The 26,915-nt window shown below is 38.2% G+C and overlaps 1 protein-coding gene across 1 annotated transcript in view; it reads right to left on the minus strand.

Moving 5' to 3' along the window:
* The window catches only part of LOC107286310 (pre-B-cell leukemia transcription factor 1), a 76,126-nt gene extending 49,982 nt beyond the window's left edge, over positions 1-26,144 (minus strand). Inside the window, exons 1-4 of the mRNA XM_015814659.1 lie at positions 25,935-26,144; positions 18,540-18,730; positions 16,646-16,781; positions 3,831-3,990 (exon numbers count right to left, since the gene is read on the minus strand). Coding sequence (XP_015670145.1) covers positions 3,831-3,990; positions 16,646-16,781; positions 18,540-18,730; positions 25,935-26,129 — 682 coding nt within the window. The 5' untranslated portion in view covers positions 26,130-26,144. The remainder of the gene's footprint in view (positions 1-3,830; positions 3,991-16,645; positions 16,782-18,539; positions 18,731-25,934) is intronic.
* Between the last annotated feature and the right edge of the window lie 771 nt (positions 26,145-26,915).

Raw genomic sequence — 26,915 nt, forward strand, 5'->3', positions numbered from 1 at the left:
TGATAGTGGACTTTCCTTCACTGGATGTACTCACACAGTGCCTAGTTAACCTAGAATGTCTTCACTGGGATTCTGCACTGAGCAGAAAGTTAAGTAGGCCTTTCCAGGGAGTTAAGTAGCCCATTCCAATGTTTGATTCCATGAAATGTGTTGATAATTACTCTTCCCTTTATTATTTAGTTTGAAATAAATTCCACTGCATTTACTTTGCCTCTCTTTTATTATACCCCAGCCTCTCTCAATAGCTGTACAAGTAACAGGTGTCAAAACTATGTCAAGTGGTGAAAAAAATATGAATATTAAGGAGGCAAATCCAATTCAATTCAGAAAAGGTTAAATAAGGAGGTCTCATTTTTGTCCATTTCATTTAACTGATTAAGAAATTAACTGTTTTTAGTTTTTCAGGGGGTAAAAAAGAGGCTGTATTAAGTGCACCTGTATTAGGTGAAAGAAGCAGTTTGCAAAGAGTGATTGATTTACACTGTGGCAGGGAAGGAGGAGAACAGAGAAGTTCCACAGCAGTAAGATGAGAGTCAGTGCTGGTGTTTGTCAAAACTGGAGAAAAAAGGAAACTGTAATGGAAATGAGAAAGAGGAAACAAAACAGGCGCAATCAAAAGAACAGGAAAAATAGAAGAGTTAAAGAAACAATAGAAAGGAGAAGACTCTGGCTGGAGAGTTTTAGTTTGGCCAAGTAGGATAGCAGAGGAGAATATGGGCAGATAGCCAGGAAGATCACATGCCTGGTTTGTTCTGTTAAATGCTATGATTCAAAAGAAAATTGAGGATGCCACATAACCTTCAAGAAAACTAAAAGTAGCTTTGCAAATTGAGCAAGCAAGAAATGAAGCAACTCCCTCTTTTCCAGTTCTACATAATTTTCTGGCCATCTAAGATCAACTAAGGGTTATGTGGCATGAGTATTTATAAGATTCATATGGCCCAATCACTTGGTTATCAGGCTGATCCCTGAAATAAGAGAACCATTTCTAACTAACATACTACAATAAAATGGACAAAAAATATTCCCAAGAAACTCTCCTGTGTAATTAATTTCTCGGACAATTATTAATTAATTTGTTTTTATTTGTCCATATTTGTCCTTGCTTTTATTGTCAGTAAGAATACTTGCAAAAAGAGATTTTATTAAGAACTGAAGACTTTCTCAAAACTTGTACAAAAAAAATATCTCAATTTGAGAGGCTACATCCGCTATAAAAAAGAAACCTTTTTAGGTGTGAGTAGACTTGACACACACACACACACAGACAACTCTTCCTTAAAAAATTAAATTCATATAAAGTATATCATTTGCATTTTTAAGTTTTTTACAAATGGAGTCCACAATTTTTGAAATATATGTAAAATTAGCCATTTGGTTCCACAGAAATTTAAGAAATTTAAATTTTGTAATTATTTTGCTAATATAATATTTGCAGGTATTAATGCACATTTTAAGGCATATTTCATAATCTATAACTTCTCTAAGTATTGTATTCATATAGCCAGTATTCAGCTAACTATATTCAGCCAACTATATTCAGCCATAGCACTATAGCTCTTAAAATGAAACTTATTCCTTATGTAATATATAATACTAATACTGACAAATCAGTAATTCCATTTATTGCAGCAATTCCCTGAATGCCATTTGTTCAAGGATTTCTATGTTTCAAGGTTTTTTTATATCACCAAAGAATAAAAATATACATAATGTTTTTCATCCTTAAAGAACATTTCGTTCTTCATAACGTTTACTTAGTTTTCTGCAGAATTTGTCTGTGATTACCTACCCTTACTTATCTGATAAAATACTGTTTAAAAAACTGATCACCAAATCTAACTTCTCCCCTTTTGTGTTGTTATTGTTTTTAAGATTCTGACTCTGCCCTTTTTATTCATCTCCTGTATCTGCTGATAATGCCTCTGATTTTCCTGGATTCTCTTTCTAGCCTGGGAGTGATCATGTGGCAGAAACACTGCAGAGCACTGCTATAAAGCATATGTTGGCAGCACTTTATCCCCAATTCTCTTGCTAAGCTTTTTTTCCTACATGGCTTAAAAGATTTTAGATTATTTTTATCAAAAATCATGAACAAATAGAAGTGTTGGTCTAGAATAGATTGAATTAATAATGCATTTTTCTGCTTAACTTCTACAGAACTTCTTAACTTCCAATTAAGTCAGCATAGTTATAAATAATTACAAGCAGGATAAAATGTAATATACAACTTCTGCTTAAAATAATATAATATCATTCATTTTGCATAGCAAAAGCTATGCATAGCAAAGCTATCTTGGATCTATACGGTAGACACCTGCTCTATTCACACTTTGTGTGTTTCAGTGCAGGTAAAACATCTTATTTGTGTACAGAAAAGCAATAGATAAAGCTGCTCCAATTTTTTTATTATATTCTAGACAAGTATGAAATTAAGCAAAAGACAAAAATATTTCCATTCTTCAGCATGCAAGTGGTCTTGTCCTTTCTTCAACATGCATTTTCTGTGAATCAAGTCATGAAATATGATCTTGTGAAATTTTATGATTTTGCCAAGGCAAAAGATAAGCCATCTTAAACAATGCTATCCATAAGGCAGAACTAATAAAAACAGCCATCTCTTATACAACATCAGTAAATTACAGACCTTAACCCACAAATTAAAGGGGGCACTTATAAGGCAAAACATATTTATTTTTGAAAGTAACGAGAACATTCTTGTCACTTGTCGAGTATGAAGTTTGTGATTTTCCATGTTTGCCTTATTATGGCAGGTAAATGCCAGAAACAACAAAGCTGACCATTTGTCAGTGGTCACCAGTGGCCATGTCAGGCACAACTCCCATCTTACATTAAGCAACTGCAAAGTCAAGACTACCAAACAAATGTGAAGTACCAACTTACACAATGCAAATATGTAGCAGAATTTCTAACTTTATTCCCATGTCACATAAGATGGCATCAGTTTTCCAAAGAAAGGGAATTGTAGTTAAATGCTCAGAGGGTGGACTTAAAGCTGCTCTCCCTCATCAAAAATGAAGTGTGAACAAGGACTCAATCTGCAGTGGCACTTCCAAATTCTCACTTAGTGATTTGTCTTCAGGAGGAAGATGCAGGTCTTTTCATTTGGGATGGGTTTATTGTCTAGCCACCCTGACTTGGGGAAAAATAATACTATGGACAGAGTTTCTGGTAGGAAAAAGACGTTAAAATTCAAGTTTTGTTTACTTCAGATTTTAAATCATTCACAACAGTTCCTATATTATGTTTTCCAACTGCATGTATGCTGACGTTTTTCACATTTCAATATATAAAATGTATGGATCAGTCCTTAGGTCAATGGCTTTGCAAAGTAGTGCCCCAAGAGTATCAAGGACTAGCAAATTATAGGCCCATACAATACACACCTAGACAGACTGACTGAAAACATCTTGAGCCACAGCACCATCAAAATAAATATGGCAATGTTATGTTTTCTTCACTAATGTGTCTTCCACAGAAGAAACTTTTGTTTTTCATCCCCCCCAAATGAAAATTTAGTTACCTCATCTCTCTACTATTGAAACGTATAAAATGCACATAGCCAACATTTTTTCTGACAGCATCAGAAACTTAGACAAAATGTTACCTAAGTAAAAATCCTCAATACATTGCTTTGTAAGTATGTAACGAGCCTATATTGCCTTTAGGAACAAAAAACGGACAGGAACAAAATTGTCTAATCAAACAGGAACTCAAAGTGAAAAACAAGAAACATACATTTATACTAAAAGAAAATAAAACCCCACTGGAAAAAAGAACAATAACAACCCAAAAGAAAAAAAACTAACCAGCTGAATTGGGAGTTGAGGGTGAGTTAGCTTGGCTTCCATGGGCTGACACATTTGTAGCAGTGACAGCCGTTTTGGCAGCATAAATATTGGCTTCCTCTTGAAATTTACCTATGTTCTTCTTGTACCGGATTCGTTTATTTCCAAACCAGTTTGATACCTAGAGTGAATTTGAAAAAAAGACAAAAAACAACAAAAAGGTACCTATTAATAAGATCTCAAAGTTATGACCAAGATGGGAGGCTAAAGGGGATGGGAAAGTGAATGGAAAGGTGGTTACATGATGCTTTTTAATAGTTAAAAACTGTACTGCCTCTGAACTTACAAGACATGGGCATAGATCACCAAATGTCAAGTTTCAATATATATAAATAAAAACTAATGTGTAATCTTTTTTGAAGCTTGAGCTTTTACATGGCATACTAAACTTCTTCTAGTCATAAATCTGGAAACTTCTCAAGAAGCAAGCTATCAAGAACAATCTCCCATCCTAAGGTTTCATTTTTTCTATAAATCAGCTCCAAAATCAGAAGTAAACTTGCACATCTTGCTACAGAGAGCAAAAGCAAGCAGGATATATTTTGATTTTAAACCTGCTGTAAAATGTAGCTGTTTAAAAGGCAAAATCAAACTTATTTTATATATAGCATCACAGAACATAGAATAACAGGTTTGGAAGGGAACATGGAGGTCTTCTAGTCCAATCCCCTACTTGAGCAGAGACCCTATACCAGTGATGGCGAACCTTTTAGAGACCGAGTGCCCAAACTGCAACCCAAAACCCACTTATGTATCATCAGGTGCCGGGTGGGCATGGCCCATTGGGTGGGCATGGCTGTGGTGGTATCGGCAGACTGGATGGAACTAAAAAGTTCAATCAATCAATTCCAACTTTGTGAGATCTTTTTTTTCCCTGCGAGAAATTGAAATTGATTGATTGATTGAACCTTTTCTTTTTGCACATGGCGTCGGAGGCCTAAAGCAAAAAGGTTTTATAAAACCTAGCTGAAGGCCTAGGACTGGGGTGACGGTGCAAGTGCCAACAGAGAGGGCTCTGCGTGCCACCAGCGGCACGCGTGCCATAGGTTCGCCACCAAGGCCCTATACCATTCTTGACAAATGACAAACTCTTCTTGAAATTTTGAAAGACAGTTCATACTGTTCTTAACTTTGTACTGACAAAAAAGGCAAAAAAAGTAATGTGATTATATATTTTGTAAGAATGAATTACTGAAATGCTAATTTACAGAGATTCTGTAGCTCAAATATGAAACAGGGCAAGATAAGTGCCTCAGATAGCATAAAACCCTTATTTTCAAGGATATGGTCATCAGCTTAAGATATGACAGTACAATTTCATATGCTGGAGGATGGGAGTGGAATTGTTTGTTGTTCCCAACATGAACTCATATATTACAGAATTACCTATAGTCCAAAATGATTTTAGGAATTTAAAGAATTAATTAAATGAAAACTCATGATAATCCAGAAAGAGAATACCTCCTGCTCTACACATTTCTGTTGTGTCATATAAAGCTGGATCTGTAATCTGCAACTCACTCATCTGTTACCATTCTCAAATTGATCACTTTCATGCTCAGTAAGAAGTTGCCTGCTTGTAAAAAAATCCCTCACAATTACTACAGATAATGGAGATGTTATTGACAGATTAAGAAAAGTTCTCTTGATTGAAACTGATTCAAATTAAGCCCTTCTGTCCAATACTGTCCCCAGTCTGGTAACTACTCCCAAGTTCTGTATCCACCAAAACCGTACCTCTGGTAATCCAGGGAGGCTTTTTCTGGTGGTACCCTTTGGAACCTATGTGAACCACTCATGTTTATGATGATTTTACAGACATTACACCTGCTGGAACCACTGTAACAAGTGGCCCTAAAATAGGCCTTTCCTATACTGTTGAATGATAATCCTTGTTTTGGCATTTAGTATTCATGTTTGTTAATATTACAGAGACTCCTAGTTATAAAGATTACACTCATAATCATAAGGGATGTTGTATGTAATCACAAAGAAGAGACAATTTTGTAATTATAATTACCTCAATGGAAATCAGAAACTTCTTTCTTTTTATTCTCTCTCTAACCCCCCCCCATACTCACTATTCTTTCTTTCTTTCTTTCTTTCTTTCTTTCTTTCTTTCTCTTTCTTTCTTCCTTCCTTTCTAAATTTTTTAATAAAAAATTATTTAGAAAATCATATGGTGATGTTATTAACAATCTTATTTGACTATCACAGTAATTAATTTGGACAAATGGCATGCCATGCTTTCCTCTGGAATCTACCTGGATGACTAAGAATCTTCATTGACTGTGAATTTTCATTGGCATATTTCCTGTGGAAGTTGAAAGCCCCAGATAAGCCTCCTGCTCATCATCACAAGTATTATGTCACTTCAAACCAGTCTATTATTGGATCTGTGGAGAATATGCTTATAAGATGCTACCTGATAATTTTGAAGAAAGCTGGTTTCTGGGGTATATAGTAGTTGATTTGACTTACCAAAACAAGATTAGTGCCCTCCCCCCCCCATTGCCTTTTGTTCACACAGCAGATAGAAAAAACCCTGGATGAGACACAATATTGGTGGATATATAAGAGTTTTACTGCCAAAACTAGAAGTGTATGAGATACAGAATGCTATCATGGATGTTTCTATAGAAGTAGAGATTGCCTTTTTATGTTGTCACTGATACACTCTGCAGTGCCAGAGGATATTGCTATCTTACTGTAGAAAACAGAATGGCCCTAGGTTATTTATTGGCCCCAACAAGGGGAAGCATGCAAATTAATGAATTATTCTTGTTGTGTTTGGATTAATCAATATCACTGTACTGAGACTGATATTGCATTGATCTACAAGCAGGCATATTCTCTGGAAGAAGTAGCTAAAGCTCAAGTCCAAGGAAAGAGCCCAGAACATAGATTACTATCATGTATATTCATCCATATGGGCATGAATAAATGTGATTTTATTCATTGAATTTCTCTTCTTCCTAATAGGGATGCATATATGTGTTTATACAATGAGTGGATGTCCTTGCTTTGGAACTTGTGCTGTCTGTAAATCTTGTCAAAGGTATAAAACATTGTCAGTTGATCATTATATCCCAGGTTGGCTGCATATTATCGTGTTGCTTCTTCCCTCTACTATGTTGTTCACCTGTAGATGGGGAAAACTGGGGGAATGTGAGCAACAAGTACTATTCTACTATTCCTTACAGACATTTGCTGTGTGGGATTTTGAATTGCAAATAGAAGGCACAGGCAAACTGAAACTGCCTGAGAAGCCTGGAGGAAAAGGAGGCAGATAACATCTGTGTCCAATTACTCTGATTCCTAATTTAAGTGGGCATTTTCCCCATAACAATCTAAAGTCCTGTGTCATGTCAGTAGTCTCTTTCCACAAATTGTCAGTATTGGTGACACGAAAAAGGGTTTAACAACTCATATAAAGCAAACTTCTTCAGTACTTTAACAATGTCAGTTTTCTGCCAAAGTCAGCAATCTTGCTGTACTCTGAAAACAAGGATTGGAAGCATTCCATTCACATATTTTATATAAAGTTGGGTCAGTTTAGATCATTTCATGGTTATGAAATGCAGGGAGGTCTAAAGATCTTGGCTAGCTTAACACATAGGAGACTCTTGCTATAGTATCTCACCATGATAGACTCAGTAAAGGTAAGATTTGTTCTTTCAAATAACTTTTGAAAGAGGTTGATGCTCAACTATGTATCCTCAGCTTGTGCTATTGTGGTACAAAAATACTCACACTACTATCAATTGTGAGAAAAATTATCCTCAGAAACCAAAATACAATGAAGGAGATGCTTGAAATCCCCAACAAAACTGACTGTTTTATAATGGAGCATGAGACTTTCTTAAAAGGATACATTAAGATTTTCTGGAAATGTTGGCTTCATGTATAACATCTTGGACAAGTAGAGGGAGTATCATGGATTGTTCTTAGCATCATTTTTTTTAAAAAAAAAATCTTTATTTTGAATAAAGCACTTACTAAAAAGTGAAGTGCATAGAAATCTGTTTCATACTATAACAGCAATTCAAGTGTTCATATAGTATCCTGAATACAACAGGATCTGACATGAAATAATAAAAAATGATATAATCTGACAGCTAAAACCATTAATAAACTTTGAAAAGAATTTTCAACTCCACTCATAATTCTATGGTGAGATCAGAGCTCCTGGAGCTGCTAATTTCATATTGGATAAAGAAAGCAACTGATCCCCTTATTTTGGTATTTAAAAAAAAAAGAATGAATTTGATGAGGATTGAAGAATGTTACTTAGAAAACTACAGCTGAATCTAAGTGAAATGATTTACAAATCACATCAAAATCATGCTGTATTATCAAAATTCTTTCAATCTTTCAGGGAAAATACTATAAAGAAACATACTGATAGAGAAAGAAATTAAGTGCCTAAAATTAGACTTAATGACACAACTACATATGACTTTTATAAGAAGCATAAATGCCAGGTGATATAACTTAATTCCACTGAATGTCAAAAACAGAATACTATATAATAACCTATATGAATTTGATAGGAATAAACCTTGGCATGAGTTTTTTAATCACATCTCTGGAGATTTTTCAAAAATAAACTGTACAATTGTTTGATTGGGATGGTACAAGGTTTCCTGCCTTGAGCAGGAGGTTGGACTAGAAAACCAACCTGCATAGAAACACATTTCATAAAGAAGATAAAACAGGAAAAGAAGAAGAGAAAATGAGGAAGAAGAAGAAAAACAAGAAGTATGTAATTCAATTGAAAGAATGTTTGTTTCAGCTATGTAAACTGTAAACTGGCTAATCTAAACCCTGGATAGAAAAAATGGCTTAATCATAAAGGATTAGTTAAACTATCACATGAGCTGTAACATTTTTTTTAATATGGCAGTGAAGCATCTCCGTTTTATTTTGATTTTGATATGGGATATCTCTCATTTAAACAGCTTTAGTTATGCACCAAAAATCTCTTTAAAGTTTCCTTTCACAATTTAGGATGAGGCTATTAATTCTTATGTTTCACATGGAATTCTACCTACTGAACTTTCTGTTCTCTTTGAGTTGTTTGAAATCTTATATTTGTGCATAATTTTGGCACAGTTATCTTTTTGTATATTCTCCTGCTACATCTAACAAACTTGTGAATATTGAGCTCAAGATTAACCCATTGTATCTTTAGATTCCAAGTTGTTCCTAATGATAATTTTGGAGTATTGTGTTCCTCAACTTATAACCATTAATTTAATGAGTTACAATGGCATTGAAAAGAGTGGCATAAGATTAGTTCTCACACTTACAACTGTTGCAGCATCTCCACAGCCATGGGATCAAGTTATGAATGCTTAGCAACCGACATATACTTATGATGATTGCAGGGTCCCAGAGTCCTGGGATTGTTATTTGCAACCTTCCTAGGGAGCTTCTGACAAGCAAAGTAAATGGAGGAAACCAGATTCATTTAACAACTGTATGATTCACTTAACAACTGTAGTGATGCACTTAACAACTATGGCAAAAAAGTCATAAAATGGGGCATAACTGACTTAAAAATTGCCTTGCTTAGCAGTGGGACTTTGGGATCAATTGTGGTCATAGGTCAAGGACTATATGTATTGCATTGTTTACATAACCAGCATCCCATACTTCTTTTTTGAAATAATCTTTGTTGCCTTTTTTGTCTGATAGTTTTGGGGAAAATAATTGTGGTGATCAAGGAAGAAACTCACAGATGTTTGAAAAGCTATGCAGAATCTGATCCAAATGCATTTATCCTTCTTTAAATCTATTTAATGCAAGCCATTAGGATTTCTAATAATATCTGGTTTAGCTTCCTCACAATTACTACAATCATTTCTATTTATATTAGGATTTCTTGCTGTAATCTGAATGCTAGAAGCATACATAAAATCCGCATATTTTCCTCTCTTGTAATACAAATGCCTGCCTATATGTGTGTGTATAATTAATACAGGTTTCTATATAATACTAGTAAGTAAACTTTCCCCACTTTGCTGAAGCACAGTGCATGAATCTGCTGTGTATATCCAGCACTGCTGGAAAAATAAACTCAGGAAGGCAGAATGTTACAGAAAGGGCTGTTGTATCTTCGGTTCTTTAGGCATTGAACGAGGCAGAGTGTTGAAACAGCAAACAAGTTTATTAACTCAGAATAGAAGCAGCTCTAAAGGCTGCTGCACAGCTATTTATACAGTTAGCCTCTAGGTGGCAACCAATAGGTTTAAAGTAACAGTTTCCCGCCCCAAACCTCATTATCAGCCTGGAAACAGCCAGTCTGGCTTTCAGTAATAGCAACTGTTAAACAATACAGCAATGTAGGTCAGACATTAAGCAAGTGATTTAAAACAGTTGTGACCAATACATTACACCCCTTCCCCCTAGATGGCTCAAATTCTCAATTGCTGGACATAGTCCTGCAGATATTTAGCTGGCTTTCTTGACTGTTCTGAACATCTAGGGGTTGCAGGGGTCTCCCGGTCTACCCGCTCGCCTGCTCGGCTGGGTAGACCAGGACTCTGAGGTCCAATGAAGTCAGGTTGACTTGGGTCCCTTTGGCTGGCCAGTCCCAATCAGCCCAAACCAAAGTCCAATTGTGCAGCAAAGTCTGCAGGGCTGTCCCTCAGCGCAGTTTGCCGGTCCTGTTCAGCGGATACTGTCTGTCTGTCCGGGGGAAGCTCTCCTACGGCCTTTCCCCCATCTCCTTGAGTAAAGGTTCTGTTGGAGCGTGCAAGCTCCTCTGTTGGGCCGCTGTCGCATGGCCCTTGCATGCGGCCCTCTTGAGAGGCATTTGAGGAGACAGAATCTGAGGTGTCTGTTTGTTTGTGGTGAACAACCCTAGGAGTGGCTTGTGGTCCATGAAGACTGTGAACTGGTGGCCATACAAGTAGTCATAGAACTTTTTAACTCCAGCCACAATGGCCAGAGCCTCCTTGTCAATTTGCGTGTAGTTGCGCTCTGTGGATAATAGGGTCCTGGAGTAATATGCAATGGGATTCTGCCTCCCATCAGCCATTAAGTAGCTTAGCACAGCCCCAACCCCATACTGGGATGCATCACATGCAATGCAGACAGGCAGCTGCTCATTGAAATGAGTGAGAACTGAGTTCGACAACAGCAGTGATTTGATTGCTTGGAAGCTACTCTCATGGACACTGGTCCATGAGAGTAGCTTCCACTGAGCTTGTCTATCCAAGAGCCAGTGTAATGGCTCTGCCACTGCGGCCTTGTTTGGGAGGAAGGCATGGTAAAAATTCAAAAGGCCTAGGAAAGCCTGAAGCTCTCCCTTTGACTTCAGCCTTGGGGCCTGCTGGATTTCTTTTAATTTGGATTCCGCCAGATGAATGCCTTCAGCATCGATGCGGAAACCAAGGAACTTGGTTGACTCTACCCCAATCCTGCACTTTTCTTTTTTTAGTTTAAGTCCTGCATCGCAGAACCACTGAAGGACGGCCTTAAGCCATTCAGCCAGAATCTCAACCGATTCCCCAGGAATGAGGACATCATCGAAGTAGGGGCAAATCCCTGGAATTCCCTTGAGCATGCGCTCCATCACTCCCTGGAACAGCCCTGGGGCTACACTCACCCAGAACTGTAGGCGCTTAACCTTAAAAGCCCCCCTATAGGTGACAATGGTCTGGGCTACCACTGTGGCCTCGTCCATGGGCAGTTGTTGATAGGCCTGTGCCAAATCTAATTTGGTGAACATGCGGCCTCCTTGCAATGACGCCAAAATATGGCTGACAACTGGCACAGGGTACGTGTGCTGTTGAAGTGCCCTGTTGAGGGTGCACTTATAGTCAGCGCATATTCGCACTTCCCCATTGGCCTTTAATGGCGTTACTATGGGGGTCTACCACACCCCACTGTCTACGGGCTGTAATACCCCTTGTTCCACTAGCTTATCCAGCTCTGCATCGATTTTGGGTTTTAACACGAAAGGCACTCTATGAGGCTTCATGCGTATTGGAGTTACCATAGGATCAAGCTTGAGGGCGATAGGAGGACCCTTGTACTCCCCTAGATTAGAACTGAAAACATCCACAAACTCTTGGCAGACTTCAGACAGATCTGCCGCTTGGGTTTGGTGAATGCCGGTTACTTGAATGCCCAATGCATCAAGTCAATCGAGCCCTATGAGGCTCGTGCATTGGCCTTCCACCACTACGACAGCTAGTGGCCCCTTGAACCCCTTGAATTCCACCAGAAGTATGGCTTTGCCTTTGACCGCCACTCGGGAGTTTTGGAAGTCTGTGAGTAGTAGATTAGATGGCCGGAGCTTGGCCCATCTGTTGCTACGATGGCATAGGTGCCTGAATGTTCCTTGTGAAATGATGGACATGGCTGAGCCCGTGTCCAGTGCCATCTTGCATGGAACTCCCTGAAGCTTGACCTGTAGTCTAAGTTTCTGCTTTAGGGGGTGATGGGCACCAGTGCAGAATACACTCCTTTGGCTGGAGCAAAACCCTACTCGATGTTGACCCGGGGCCCCAGTACCTCTCCTGAATGTGTCTTCTTTCAGGCAGTCCCTCTGAAAACCTCAGCAGGCTGCGATGTGGCCTGGTTTGCCACAGGCCCAGCACGTTGCAGTTCAGAATCGGCAATCCGCATGTTGATGGTGGCCTCCGCAGCCCATGCATCTAAGGAATGGAACTGCATTCTCAGATGGCTGCGGTCCCTTCTCCAGGTGCTTTCGTAGCTGGTTGACTTTGTAGTCTGAGTTAGTGTCTTCCATCCGCTCGGTGTCCTTGTGGTGGACGGCTTCAGTGCTTGGCATGCATTTGGAGGACCACAGTGCTTTAACGTCCCCCCGGCAGCTTCATCTGCCATGACCTCCTTCAGGGCCTCCTGTAGCGAGAAAGTCTCCTTAGCGAGCAGTTTTTGTTGGAGCTCTCGATTCTGGAGTCCGCAGACTAAGCGGTCTCGTAGTCTCTCTTCCAAATCCGCGGAATTGCAGAGTCAGGATGCTTGACGAAGAACGGCAATGAATTCTGTTGCAGACTCGCCGGGTTGTTGATCCCGCTGCTCAAAAGCGTGCCTCCACGCTATAACAGGCTCGAAGTGGTCTCAGAGCTTTTTTTTCAAGTCCGCATAGGTGACCGACTCGAGCGGCGCCGGGGCGATCAGGTTCTCTGCAATGTCAAAGGGGGCATGCCGCACACGCAGAGGAGTGTCACGGCCTTCAATCGGAGACCTGGTTGGCGTGGAGGTAATTTTCGATGCGGGAGATGTAGGACGCCCATCTCTCCGGGTGAGTTATGTCGAATTCTTTGAGCTTCCTGATCTGTCTCCAGCGTGGCTTGCTGGCAGACCGAGGGGGGGGGAAATGTAGTTCCTGTCAGGCTCTGTGCTGACCTCACCCCCTAGTGACTTCAAGCTCTCTCAATGAAGCAGCACATCCCATCCTCGTCGCCACTGTTGTATCTTCGGTTCTTTAGGCATTGAACGAAGCAGAGTGTTGAAACAGCAAACTAGTTTATTAACTCAGAACAGAAGCAGCCCTAAAGGCTGCTGCATAGCTATTTATACAGTTAATAATAATAATAGTAAAGTTGGAAGGGACCTTGGAGGTCATCTAGTCCAAACCCCTGCTCAGGCAGGAAACCCTATACCATTTCAGACAAATGGCTGTCCAGTCCCTTCTTAAAAACTTCCAGTGTTGAAAGCATTCACCGCTTCTGGAAGCAGGTTGTTCCACTGGTTAATTGATCTACCTGTCAGGAAGTTTCTCCTTAGTTCTAGGTTGCTTCTCTCCTTGATTAGTTTCCACCCGTTGCTTCTTGTCCTGCCTTCAGGCGCTTTGGAAAATAGCTTGACTCCCTCTTCTTTGTGGCAGCCCCTGAGATATTGGAACACTGCTATCATGTTCCCCCTTGTCCTTCTCTTCGGTTAACTAGACATACCCAATTCCAGCAGCCGTTCCTTATATGCTTTAGCCTCCAGTCCCCTAATCATCTTTGTTGCTCTTCTCTGTACTCTTTCTAGAGTCTCAACATCTTTTTTACATTGCGGTGACCAAAACTGGATGCAGTATTCCAAGTGTGGCCTTACCAAGGCATTGTAAAGTGGTATTAACACTTCATGTGATCTTGATTCTATCCCTCTGTTAATGCAGTCTAGCACTGTGTTGGCCTTTTTGGCAGCTGCAGCACACTGCTGGCTCATATTTAGGTGATTGTCCACTAGACTCCAAGGTCCCTCTCACAGTTACTACTATTGAGCAAGGTACCCCTTATACTATACCTGTGCATTTGATTTTTCTTGCCTAAATGTAGAACCTTGCTTTTTTCACCATTGAATTTCATTTTGTTAGATAGTGCCCAGTGTTCAAGTCTGTCCAGATCCTTCTGTATCTTAAGCCTGTCTGTGGAGTGTTGGCTATTCCTGCCAACTTGGTGTCGTCTGCAATTTTGATGAGTTCCCCATCTATCCCCTCATCCAAATCATTGATGAAGATGAAGAGCACTGGGCCCAGAACAGAGCCCTGGGGCACCCCACTACACACTTCCCTCCATGTAGATGTGGTTCCATTGTTAGCCTCTAGGTGGCAACCAATAGGTTTAAAGTAACAGTTTCCCGCCCCAAACCTCATTATCAGCTTGGAGACAGCCAGTCTGGCTTATAGTAACAGCAACTGTTAAACAATACAGCAATGTAGGTCAGACATTAAGCAAATGATTTAAAACAGTTGTGGCCAATACATTACAAAGGCCATGTCCATTTTCATAATGTTTCAGTTCTTTGATGAAGTACCATCTCTTGATTCCTTACAATAAAAGTATAAAGCTACAACTAGTCAAACAACCAAATTCTGCTGACAGGACCTTAATTACAGTATTAACTTTTATAGTAATAAATATATCTAATATAGTAATTAAAGATAATATCACACATCTGCCTTCTGTAAGCTTCAAACCATAATAAAGCAATAATACTGTATAATCAGAACCAGGTTCTCTTGTTGGACTTCTCCCAAAAGATATGATTGTATCTTCAAGGCAGCTGTGCTGGAAAACAGTTTGTGGGATAATCAGAATGTCATTTACATCGTGCAAAGCTAAGGTGACCAACCGTCCTCCTTTAGGGAAGACAGTCCTCCTTTTGTAATTTCTGTCCTCTCTCGAAAAGTGTCCTCTTACATGTTCTCCTTTTTGATATTTGAAGACTAATCTCTGTAAATCTCCGTATTCGATCGATGCCGATCCGATCCGTTGCGTGTGATGTGACATATTTGTATTTGACATGACAATTCGTCAAGGCTCGGTACAGTGCGGCGAGACACGATTATGAGACGCATGCGCTCCGCACAGGAGAATTGTTTTGAGAGAGTGCGCCACGTGCAAGAGTGCGCCGCACGCAAGTAGCTTTGTTTACTTCTTACCAAAACATGACACGGCACACACGCACGCCCTAGACTCACTTTTTTTCCTTCAATTTATTTGTGTCCTCCTTCTCATTGTAAAAAAGTTGGTCACCTTAGCAAAGCCTTAACAAAAATCTTAGGCTACAGCATTATAAAGCACAAATTTACCCACTGAGCATCATTTGAAAGGTATTAACAAATCAAAACAGATCCTTTTTGGCAGGTTCTGCAGGTTTCCCAATTGTGTCTCCATTAGCAAACTATATGGTACTGGTAAAATCATTATATTCTTTGCTTTGTAAATTTGCTCAGCATCTTTCATATCAAAATAAAGGCTTTGTTGCAAGGCTGGCAAAGTTGGGAATAACATTAATTTCAGCAAAAACCGATGAACCATTCTTCACGGCCACTAGAAATGGTGGGGCAAAAAGAAATTCTCACCAGGATGTGAATAACAAGTGAGCTGGCTAGAATTCTGCATCATACAGACGTCTAGTTAGTCACCAAGCTGACTTTAAAAAGCATAATAATTTGGAAAGTCTGTGCAAGCTCAGAAATAAATGTTATACACTGAACAGTAACTGTGCATTGTTTAGCATAGTAGAAATAATTTTGAAAATTCAGCCCTGCTCTAGATACACAGTGCCATGTGGCCTTAATAGTAATTGAAATACACTGTTTTTCAAATTTCCTACCATCAGCAGAGAAGTTGCCTTAAAATTCATTGAACATTGCTGGCAAATTTTATTGGATAAATTTTCAATTCACATGCATCTGATTAATATTTCCTGTGCAGAAAGAATATTATCCAAGGACACTCAATCACATCATCTCCTTACATTGAAGGTAAAAATACTTAGTAGTTGCAAACAAATCTTTCAAGGAATCATAAATCATACGGTTGGAAGGGACCTTGGAGGTCTTCTAGTCCAATTGTCTGCCCATGGCTAGAGACCTTATATCATCCCAGGCAATCTCTTCTTGAAAACCTTCAGTAATGGAGCATCCTGAAGTCTGGGAGGAAAACTGTTCCATTGGTTAATTATTCTCACTGTCAGGAAATTTCTCCTTAGTTCCAGGTAGGATATCTCTTTAACAAGCTTCCACCCATTGCTTCCTGTCCAGCTCTTGGGAGTTTTGGAGAATAAGTCAACCCCCTCCTCCCTGTATGATTTCTCATGCAGTCCTCTTATCATTTTACTTGCTCTTCTTTGCATTCTGGTTTGTCTATCATCACTCTCTTTAGGAATTCCAGCTGAGCTGCCAAGAAATCAAAAGGTTGCACAGAATGCAGTTGGAAAATAATGTCCCTGATCCAAATAATATAATCTCAGTTTCTATAAGGGCGATGGCCACCCTATAGATGAGCATCCAGGTTTCTTACCTGTGAGACTGTGATGCCACACTTCTTGGCTAGTTCCTCTTTGGCTTCCTCACTGGGATAAGGGTTGCTGAGATGAGAATAGAAATATTCATTGAGAATTTCTGTAGCCTGCTTGTTGAAATTTCTTCTCTTTCGCCTGGTCACAAAACATGAAGGATAATCAGTATCAGTGATTCCAGAGCATTATTTTTAAAAGGTAGGTTCAGAGCCATGAGATTCTTTCCTCCTACAAACAAACTGATGCTCAGATATGTCATCTTTTTTTTCTGATTTTCACTTTCTAGGGCAAACTCTAATATACTTGGTATCTTCTTAATACTTATACTACAAATCTAATTAGTTGTTTTCTGATACTTTTTGTCTTATAAAGCACTTTTCATTTGTCCTTTTTGAGAGCAAAAAAATGATACCAATTGATAAGGTATAATTTACTTTTTCAGCTATCTAATTCTGTTCCTTAAAATATGGTTTGTAAAGTTGTTGCCCATCCTGCTATGTTTTTCCTCAGTTAAATTGTTTGACTCATTATTTAATGAAAAACTATGGTTGAATTCAGACAAAATCAATTTCTTAAAGAATAAAAATATTAACTTTGGGCTGAATCAGTTCATTTGGCCACCTCCCTTTCCCCGTATATCCAGCTCCTTCCTTTGCCATCTTACAGTATGTTAATGATTTTATCTGCTGTGTTATTTATAATTGATGGTTTTAATGTTTTTTAATGTGTTTATATTGTACGCTGCCCAGAGTCATTGGACACAAGATGGGCAGCAAATAAATGTCACAATAAATAAATAAAATAAATACAATTCTGCAAACTTTCCTAATATTGTCACTTAGAGAAGTTGCAGTTTAGAGAAGTTGCAGTTGTTTGCACATAGTGTTGGATCTGGCAAATTAAATTATTAATGTACTTTTAATCTTATATTTCTGGGGAAATAATTATATCAGTCATCTGCTGAATCTCTTGTATCAGAAACTATGTAGCAATAGTTTCCTTTTAGTAAAAGTTAATAATCCTCGATTTATGAGTGGCAAAACTGGCAAAAACATCACAGTTACATGACCGTGAACTACTGCAGTCAACCATAAAGCTGAGCCAGTTGCCAAGTGCCTAAGGTGCAGGGGTGTATGCAGCCATCGGGGCTCTGGAATCTGGTCATAAGTAGATTTTGGGAGGTCTATCATAACTTCAAACAGTTGCTAAGTGACCAGTTGTAGATAGAGGACTGCCTGTAATTTATTCACTGAAAAAGGTTTTATTCCAAAAAGGATCGAGTAATGCTCATGTTCCCGACCTATTTATGTTGGAGGCACTTGTTTAAGGTGCTTCCAAACTGAAAGGATTAGCTGGTGACATTACTGTTGCCTGGGGGATGGCTTGGAGGAGGGGAGGCTCCTTTCAAGGAGCTGGAGTGGAATGATGGGAGCTCACCCGGCCATGCAGCAGCACTCAGGTCTCGAACACAGGCTTGCTAACTTCCAACCCAGTGTCCTAACCATGTGAGCCATCATGCTCCTTAGCTCATACGTTGAAGAAATAGGATGGTGAATCATTGTTCTATAGAATCCATTTGTTCTATAAGCAGTGAAAAGTCTTCATATCTCATAGGGTATGTGGACACTATAATAGGATCTGTAGTAAACTAGAAAATTTTGATGCTAAACTACTAAAGTACTAATCAAAATTATTGTTGTAGTTGCAAATTAAATAAATAATTTAAAAATTAAAAGGGTCTAGCCCAAGCAAGTGTTTACTAGCTCACTCCCCCTCCCCATTAATTATTTTGATACTAACATTCTGTCTATGGGGACAATCAGTTTTCAACCTTGGAAATGATTCCTAAGTGTCATAGACAAATAGGCAAGTATACATGTCTGGTCTAAAGCTCACCGTGCATCAAGAAATCGAGACCGCAAGATCATGACAGCTTCACACGTGCTCTGTTTGAGTTGCATTTGGATGGAGCTGAACTTGCGGTGGATGATGCTGACCATCCTCTCTATCTCTTTGGGGGAGATAGGCCGAGTCCTACTCTGTTCCCGCAGCAGATTCATCACATGGGTTGTGAACTCATTACATGCCTGGGACACAGGAGAAAAAGCATGAAGAACCCCGGGGACCTAAGAAGTCATGGTATGGCGGCATGTTGCAGCTCTAAGAATGCATGACACACTTCTTTGCTTCCTCAAAGCTTTCTACTTTTCTGCTTAATAGCTCAAACAATTATTAACACTGTACAATATTAAAGATGGGGCAAGCGAAGGTGAAAGGGGAGTGAGGGAAGAAAACAGATATAAATATTAAACAAATTTGCATACATAAATGTATATTAAACACACATTCTGACTCAGCTGTAATAAGCTTCCATGGAATCATCAAGGAAAAAAAATATGTACTCTGATATATAATTTAGGCTGGCATTTTTTTCTTAAATCTCAGTTTTAAGACCCTCTCAATTATTGTGTAGCCAAGGATGCAATTGAAAGCATAACAAAAGTTAAATAGATCAATTGTAAAACATCTGTAAAGTTCTATTTATACAAAGTTCTTCCATAAGTTTTAAATTTCCTATCATCTTAGATCATAGGCTCTTTTAAGTGATCTGGTGCTAAAATGTTGCTGTTAAATTTCAGTGGAAATAAGACGGAGCTTTTGGATCCATACCAAAGTCTCAGGGACTGCATATAGACTGAGGTCTGCTTACCCAAGCCCTATATAATGCTTCAAATATTGGGTCATACAAATATAAATCAGATTTGCACATCTATCTGATGTGTGGCTAAAAGCTAAACAGAATTGGGGTTTGTTTGTGCCTAGGTGAAAAACCACCAGGAAACCTCCTCTATGCCTCATGAATTCTATGATAGAAGAAAGAGATATGGAATCGTGCATCTGAATTTATTTTATTTTCACTGTCTCCCTCTCTCACACATGCATTTCTTCCAGATATATGACAGAAAGATACAAAATAAGCCCTCAACATTGTTGAGAATATTTCTCAATAAAGGAAGGAGGTTTTTGCTTGAGTAAATTGGTTATTTTTTAACCTTCTAAATAGTAGATGTGCAAGTATCTCTTGTGCACACCATTCAGTTCAGTGAAAATGAGAAAGCCCTCTGACACTGCATGATTTGCAGTGCTGTTCCCTCCTACTTATAAGAGGGCAATTTGGAAATAAACCTCTGTTTGGTTATCAATGACAGACACTTGCAGATACAAACTTTTATTATACACATTAGAAAATTACAATATTATATTACCTTTCGACATAAATTGCCGTTCAAATTGAGGCATTTATCATGACTTAACAAGGTTTAAAATTCCTTAGTAGTCGCTCGGCACCAAATCTGGGCTATTGGGGGTTGATCAAAAACATCCCAACAGAACTGCTTCAAAAGCTCTTGGGTACATCCAGCAGTGTGTGCGTGAGCATTATCGTGAACCAACACCACACCGGAAGTGGTGCCATAGAAAATCCTGCCAAATGTGAAGATGCCAAAGGAGTACTGCTAGTGAAGTTCATGCAGCTACCAATTTGGCTTAAAAATGATTTTTTTACAAATTTGGATAGACTTATTTCAAAGTTCATATGGCAAGGGAAATGACTGAGAACCAGATTAAAACTATTACAAGATGCTAGAGAAAAAGGAGGATTTGGCCTACCAGACTGGACAAAGTATTACCAGGCAGCGGCGTTGGTCTGGCTAAGTGAGTGGATGCATCTCAAAAATACAAGATTATTAGTACTAGAAGGTCATGATCTACAGACAGGGTGGCATGCTACTTTATGGGAAGAAAAACATTTAGTCCAGCAACACTTCCAGAAGCATTATATTAGGAGAGCACTATTGGATATCTGAAAAAAAATAAAAAGAAATAATTATAGGAAAATCCCCAACTGGGTGTCTACATTAGAAATGTATACACATCCAAATTTGATAAAACATGGGGGTGCTGTCACCTATAAACTATAGAACTTACTCTTTCCTCTTAATTTTCGCTCTTTATGGAATTTCCTTCTTCCTTAACTAGACCTTACCACCCGCATAGAAGTTTAAGTTAGGTTTAAATTATTTCTGTTTTTCCTTGCCCCGTATTTCGTTCATTCTTCAGAATTAGATAAAATCTTATTTAGCAGGGAAGGCAAGACTATAAGTAAATTATATCAATACTTATTAGAGCAAGATATGATTGAGGAACAGGTGAAAGAAATGATGATAATTTGGTGTAAATATTTTGGGCACAATATTGATTTGGATATTTGGCAAAGTTTATGGGAAAAAAATCTAAAAATTATTCTAGCAACCTCCTATAAGGAAAACCTCTATATGATGTTTTATAGGTGGGACCTCCCTCCCACAAGATTAGCACGAATGAACAAGGGGAAATCCTTGATATGCTGGAAGTGTGAAGAGACCATTGGGAATTACTACCACATGTGGTGGCAATGCCCAAAGGCACAAAAATTTTGGAACTTATTAAAGAAGTGGTTGGAAGAAATTTTGCAAATAGATGTAGAAGCCAAACCGGAATTTTTCTTATTGGGAATTATAGAAAGAAAATATAAGAAAGACACAAATTATTTACTACTGCATATAGTAACAGCGGCACGAATAGCCTTCGCTCAAAAATGGAAAGAAGAGGAAATATTATTAAAAATTTTCAATTTTGCTGAAATGGATAGACTTACATGGGAACTCAAGGACAAAAGTGAAACCAAGTACTATAAAATCTGGGAACAATTTTATGATTGGATAGACAATAAGAGGGTAGCCAAGATAAATGTATAGTGCTAGAATAAAATATAGATTATAGACAAATGTATATTTAAAAGATAAATAGATATATTTATATTTATATTTATATTTAAGGGGAAAAGTGTTAATAGTATATTATAAATAGTGAGCAAAGTTCAAGAACTATATGTCTATATGAGTACTAATACTATTGTAAAATGTTGGAAGATGTATGGAACCAATGACGTCATATCTATGTCCAATGTGTTTTTAATTCTGTATTATTAATAAAAATTAAAAAAAAAGAAGTTCATGCAGTGTGGTTCGACCATCAATTCAGAAGTCTACTATAAAATGTTATGAAAACTCAGATGAGCCATCCATAACATGCATCGGGGCATGCTGACTTCTGGTGTGGTGTTGGTTCACCATAATGCTTGCCCGCACACCGCTAGATGCACCCATAAACATTTGAAGCGGTTCCGTTGGGATGTTTTTGATCACACACACACACACACACACCTGTAGCCCAGATTTGGTGCTGAGCAACTACGTCTAAGGAATTTCAAACCTTATAATTGTTATGACAAGTGCTTCAATTTGAATGGCGATTATGTTGAAAAGTAATGTAATGTTGTAGTTTTCTAATGTGTATAATAAAAGTTCTGTATCTGTGAGTGTCTGTCATTGATAACCAAATGGAGGTTTATTTCCGAATTGCCCTAATAGGATGACATTTAATATATGCTGCTGGAGTCCTATGTGTATAGAAGGCTGAAAAAGAATTTATTTATTTTATTATTATTTATTTATAAAATTTATAGGTTCCACATTGTTGAATATAGTAATATTTTTAAAAACCTTTTATTAAGGAAACATCTTTTGGTACTTTAAACCAAACTTTCAACAACAGAGTGTAAATTTCTCATGTGTTTGTACTACAGAAATTGTCAGTAAGAAGGGAAAAGTTGTCAGTTTGGGGAATGTATTTCTGTTAGAACAGAAGGGAAAGAAAGAGGGGGAAAGCTTGCCCATATCTGAAGGTCAGACTGGATAATAGAGAACAACATTCTGGATAATAGAAAAATAACTATAGTTGTAAGGAACCACTTCAATCCACATCTTAAGAAAGCAGAACTCTTGGAAACAATCTCTTCCAACAGGAACGTTTATTAAGAGTAATCGGACTTCTGGTTCTGGTTTGCGGTGACTCCGGTCATTTGAAGAGACATGTCTCTCCACCGGCTGTGTTTTCTTCGCCGGTAGACCCCCTATTGGGTCAAAAGTTGCCCTGGAGGGACGACCACCGAGGAGGAGGCTTGCTGGTGACTGCAGGAGGGCAGCAGCTTCTTCCACGGCTCCAGCTAACTCCTTAGGGCTGACGGAGCAAAGATTGTTCTGCAAGATGGCCGATTCCTTAGCTGCACCAGCCAAAAGTCACAGGTACATCTAAGCGTGAAAGACCCACCGTGGATGATCTGGGTGAGACCTCTCCTTCTCCTCTCTTCACCCTACTTTATTTTTTGCTTGTAAAAGCTCTGTTGGAATTAATTCCCTGCCTTGAAAGAGCGGCGTTTGTATGTGTGGGAAGAAAGACGCCTGAATAAAAAGACAGAACAAGTAATGTCAATGACTATATTTTACTTTCATTTATTTTGGGGTACAAAAAAAATTTTTTTTAGAGCTTTACTATCACTTTAAACTGGAAGAATATTTTTTTCCCACCTTTTCCTTTAAAAGAGAGAGAAAAGAAAAAAAATGGTGTCTGGGAAAGATTTTGTAACCTACTGAGGATATCTTGTGGCGAAAAGTTAATATTGCAATTATCTGTTTTTATTTGGAGATGAGGTGGGCTTGACCTTCAAACTATTCTTGAATAGAAAAGATAAGCTGATCCAGCTGTGGGAAATTGTGGGGGTGGATATTGTTTATATATAGCCTCCACTAAATGATAGAAGGGACTCTCTTCAATTACTACTAAAATGGAGAAACCTTATTTACAACTAAACTGTAAACTTATAGTGAAAAAAAATTATGAAGCTACTGAAGAAGAGATTATTACAGAAATAAGAGCCAGAAGCCTTACTCCAAATTCTCCAAACCTTCAAACTGATCTCCAGACCTATAAATCAAAATATACCAGAAGAAGAACTAATTGAGATTAAAAAGGAATCTATTTTACCTTATAAGCACTCCATCCATATTCTCAAGGATCAGAAGAACCAATGATTGAGACTGGAACTTTTGAAGCAACGAGGGTTTAATGACAAAAGAGCCACATACCCATTACAGAGGACGGGGTGTTTTCTATTGACTCAAATGATATTACAAGTGACAAAGGGAGATTTACTTGCGGAGATAGAAGCTTTGTTATGGAAACCGGCCTGGCACAAAAAGAAAGCCAGAAAATACTGAAAAGAGAAAATTAAAACTATATGTAATGGATTAAAAAGCACTGTAGAAATATGGATTGATTTAAGGTTTAAGACTTAGAGTTAGAAGCAAGAGAAAAATTGGTGATTACTAGAATATATATGTTAAATAGATTAAGAATGTATTTTTTGGAATAATAGGTTTATTTGTATGAAAACTATATTGTAATGGAATGAATGAAAATGGAAGAGGTTTTATAGTGATTTGGATTGATTTAATAATTAATTGAGTATGTTAATTTAGTAAAATGATGCTTTGTGTAATAATATGGGTGTTTCTAGATATGATAACTATTTGGACAAGATTTGAATTTTGCCTAATGGACTGTAATGGTTTAAGGTTTGGTATTATTTTGTTTTGTTATAGAGATAGACTGATTGATGGATGGTATATGTATAGGGTAGAGTTATATTTTATTTTAATTAGGATAAACATCGAGTAGTGGAAGAAGAAATAAGAGAGATTCGTGATAAAATTAAGGATTTAGGAGATTAAGAACTAGAATACATCTGGAAGGGATACCCGAAGTGATAATATGTTTATTTAAGGTTAAAGTGGATTATGGTAATTGTAAATTAATAAAGTTTAAAAACAGGATTAGGATTTATAAAAATTTAATGTAGAAATGCATTATTTTAAATATATTATATTATCTGAGGGAAATAGAGAGGGAATATTTAATGTATTTACTTGGGTTTTATATGGATTTATTGTTGGATATTTGACCACCCTAGCACCACGGTGTGTCCCGAGCACTTTGTTGTAAGAGTTAAAAAAACTAATTTTTATTTTTTTTTAAAAAAAAGAGTAATCGATAGCAGGCATAATAGACAGGATCTGAGGGATTCCCTTACAGATGGATGTTTTAAAGTGTCCCTAAGCAAACCCCACCCCACAGTTCTTCCAGGCAGTTCAGACCGGCAAATCCCCAGTTGTTAAATCCAGGAAAGATAACATCAGTCCGGCTCCGTTGTGCACGATCATTCAACAGTTCTTCACACCTTATTTTGATGACAGAGAAATAAACCAGATTCTGGAGGTTTGTATCTCTTCACACACACCCTTTCCTAGCTGCCTGGTAGGGAGGAGAAGTTCGGGGGGGGGGGCATAGGATAGGAGGCAATTTGTTACATTGTAAAGGTTAGCAGACACTAAGGCAAATAAACAAAAGGTTACTTTGTAGTGAATGGAGGAAGTGAAAGTAATAAACCCGCATGCATATCCCCCCTCCCCCTTGGGAGTATGGCAGGATCCAGGGAAGGGTAAGAATTGGTTTTAGATCAGAGAAGATAGATAAAAAGGAAATATAACTGGATTCTGACAATAGTATTGGATTGTTAAGGATTCATGTAGCAGAGTTACAACTCCCAGATCCTTGAGTTTATTTAATAAAATATTTTTATATGATTGTTTGTCAATTGCTGTGAAAACTAGTTAAATGCAGTATTGCTTTTTTTTAAAAAAACTTATTTTAATTATTTTTACATTTATTTGAAAATGAGCCTTTTTAAAAAGTACAGGTATTTTAAAAGCATATTCCTAAGAATAATTTGTTTATTGTGTTTTTCAAAGCACACAGTAATGTGTTATTTAAATTTAAACCATTTTTTCTCTTTTATGCTTTTTTCTTTTCAATGAGAAACAGCTGACCTAAGATAGGATCATAGCAACTCTGACTTCACAGCTGAAACCCATTATCTTAACTGCAAATACTTCAGGTCCAATTTAAATGTTCAACAGTTTCCAAATGGTAATACTTTTTCTGAGCTGCATCATTTGAAATGGGGGAGGGCATGAAGGCTTGCCCATTGGAATGTTTCCCATGGACATAATGTCTTATATATTAAATAATTAGCATCTCAGAAGGATGGGTTCAGCCTATATGATTTTTCTTGTATGCTATTTTTCTACATGCAATAAAATAGTATGTGGCCATTTCATATATTCACTCTTCAGCTGAAGCAGCAGAAGCAATAAAAACAGTTGCCAAGTCCTTCGGTCAAAAGATGCATCTTCCATCCCTGAGCCAAGAGAGGACAGAGACTGGTGCTATAGATAAGGCCAACCTAATACTACAGTTTGGCTCGTGCAACAGAGGAAGAAATGTCACAGGTACCTGTTCATACTTCTCCAGCTCTGTGTGGTAGATCTGCCGAATCTGTGAGAGTTTTGCTCTGTAGTCAGAATGTTCTACGGAATTGTCTGAACCGGCACCCCCTGAGGCTGCTGCTGCTGCCGCTGCCGCTGCAGAACCACCTCCTTTCTCAGGACCAGCTACCCCTTCTGCTAAGAGCATGTTGTCCAGCCGCATTAGCTGTGGGTCTGTGGGTTCCTCCTCCTGAGCTCCTCGAATGCTCAACACTGTGAAGGAAAAGGCACTGATTAAATCACAGAGCAATGACAATACTTTCCTAGGTCTCACCTTCAGCTCTGTGTTTGCAGACGAACTGTCTTTTCAGGAGTGTTATACAAATAAAGCAAGATAGTTGTATATAGGTGCACCTCAAATTAAAACCATTCATTTAGTGACCATTCAAAGTTACAACAGTGCTGGCTTCCAGTTTTGATGTCACGGTGATGCAGACGTCTTTCACGTTTGATTTCGCCCCGCTGGGGAACCCTGGAAAGGGTTGAAAGTTGCCCTGTAGAGGTGGCAAGCAAGGAGAGGACTGTTGTTGATCATGGCAGAAGGGGGGCAGCAGTACTCCCATTTGATATGAGGAAGCCCTCCAAATTGGCGGGGAAAAGTCTGGCTACATTCGCATACCAAGTCAGAAGCTGCTGTCAACGGAAGACAACAAGCACTATCAAGCAATCTTACAGCAACGTGGATGAAACTGGGTGAGACCTAAGCCTCTCTTTATGACTTTAAGACATCTTCCTGAACATCTGCCCAAAGCACTCCCCCCCAAGGAGGAGGGAAAGGGAATTTCCACCCCATTCCCTCAGGAAAGTGGCAAATTAATTACTTGGGGAAAAAGGAGAAACCTACAAGACTAATTTGGAATATATATATATATATATATATATATATATATATATATATATATATATATATATATATATATATATATATATATATATATATATATATATA

The sequence above is a fragment of the Protobothrops mucrosquamatus genome, unplaced genomic scaffold (genome assembly GCF_001527695.2).
Source record: "Protobothrops mucrosquamatus isolate PMUCROS unplaced genomic scaffold, P.Mucros_1.0 scaffold271, whole genome shotgun sequence".
NCBI classification, from domain to species: domain Eukaryota; kingdom Metazoa; phylum Chordata; class Lepidosauria; order Squamata; family Viperidae; genus Protobothrops; species Protobothrops mucrosquamatus.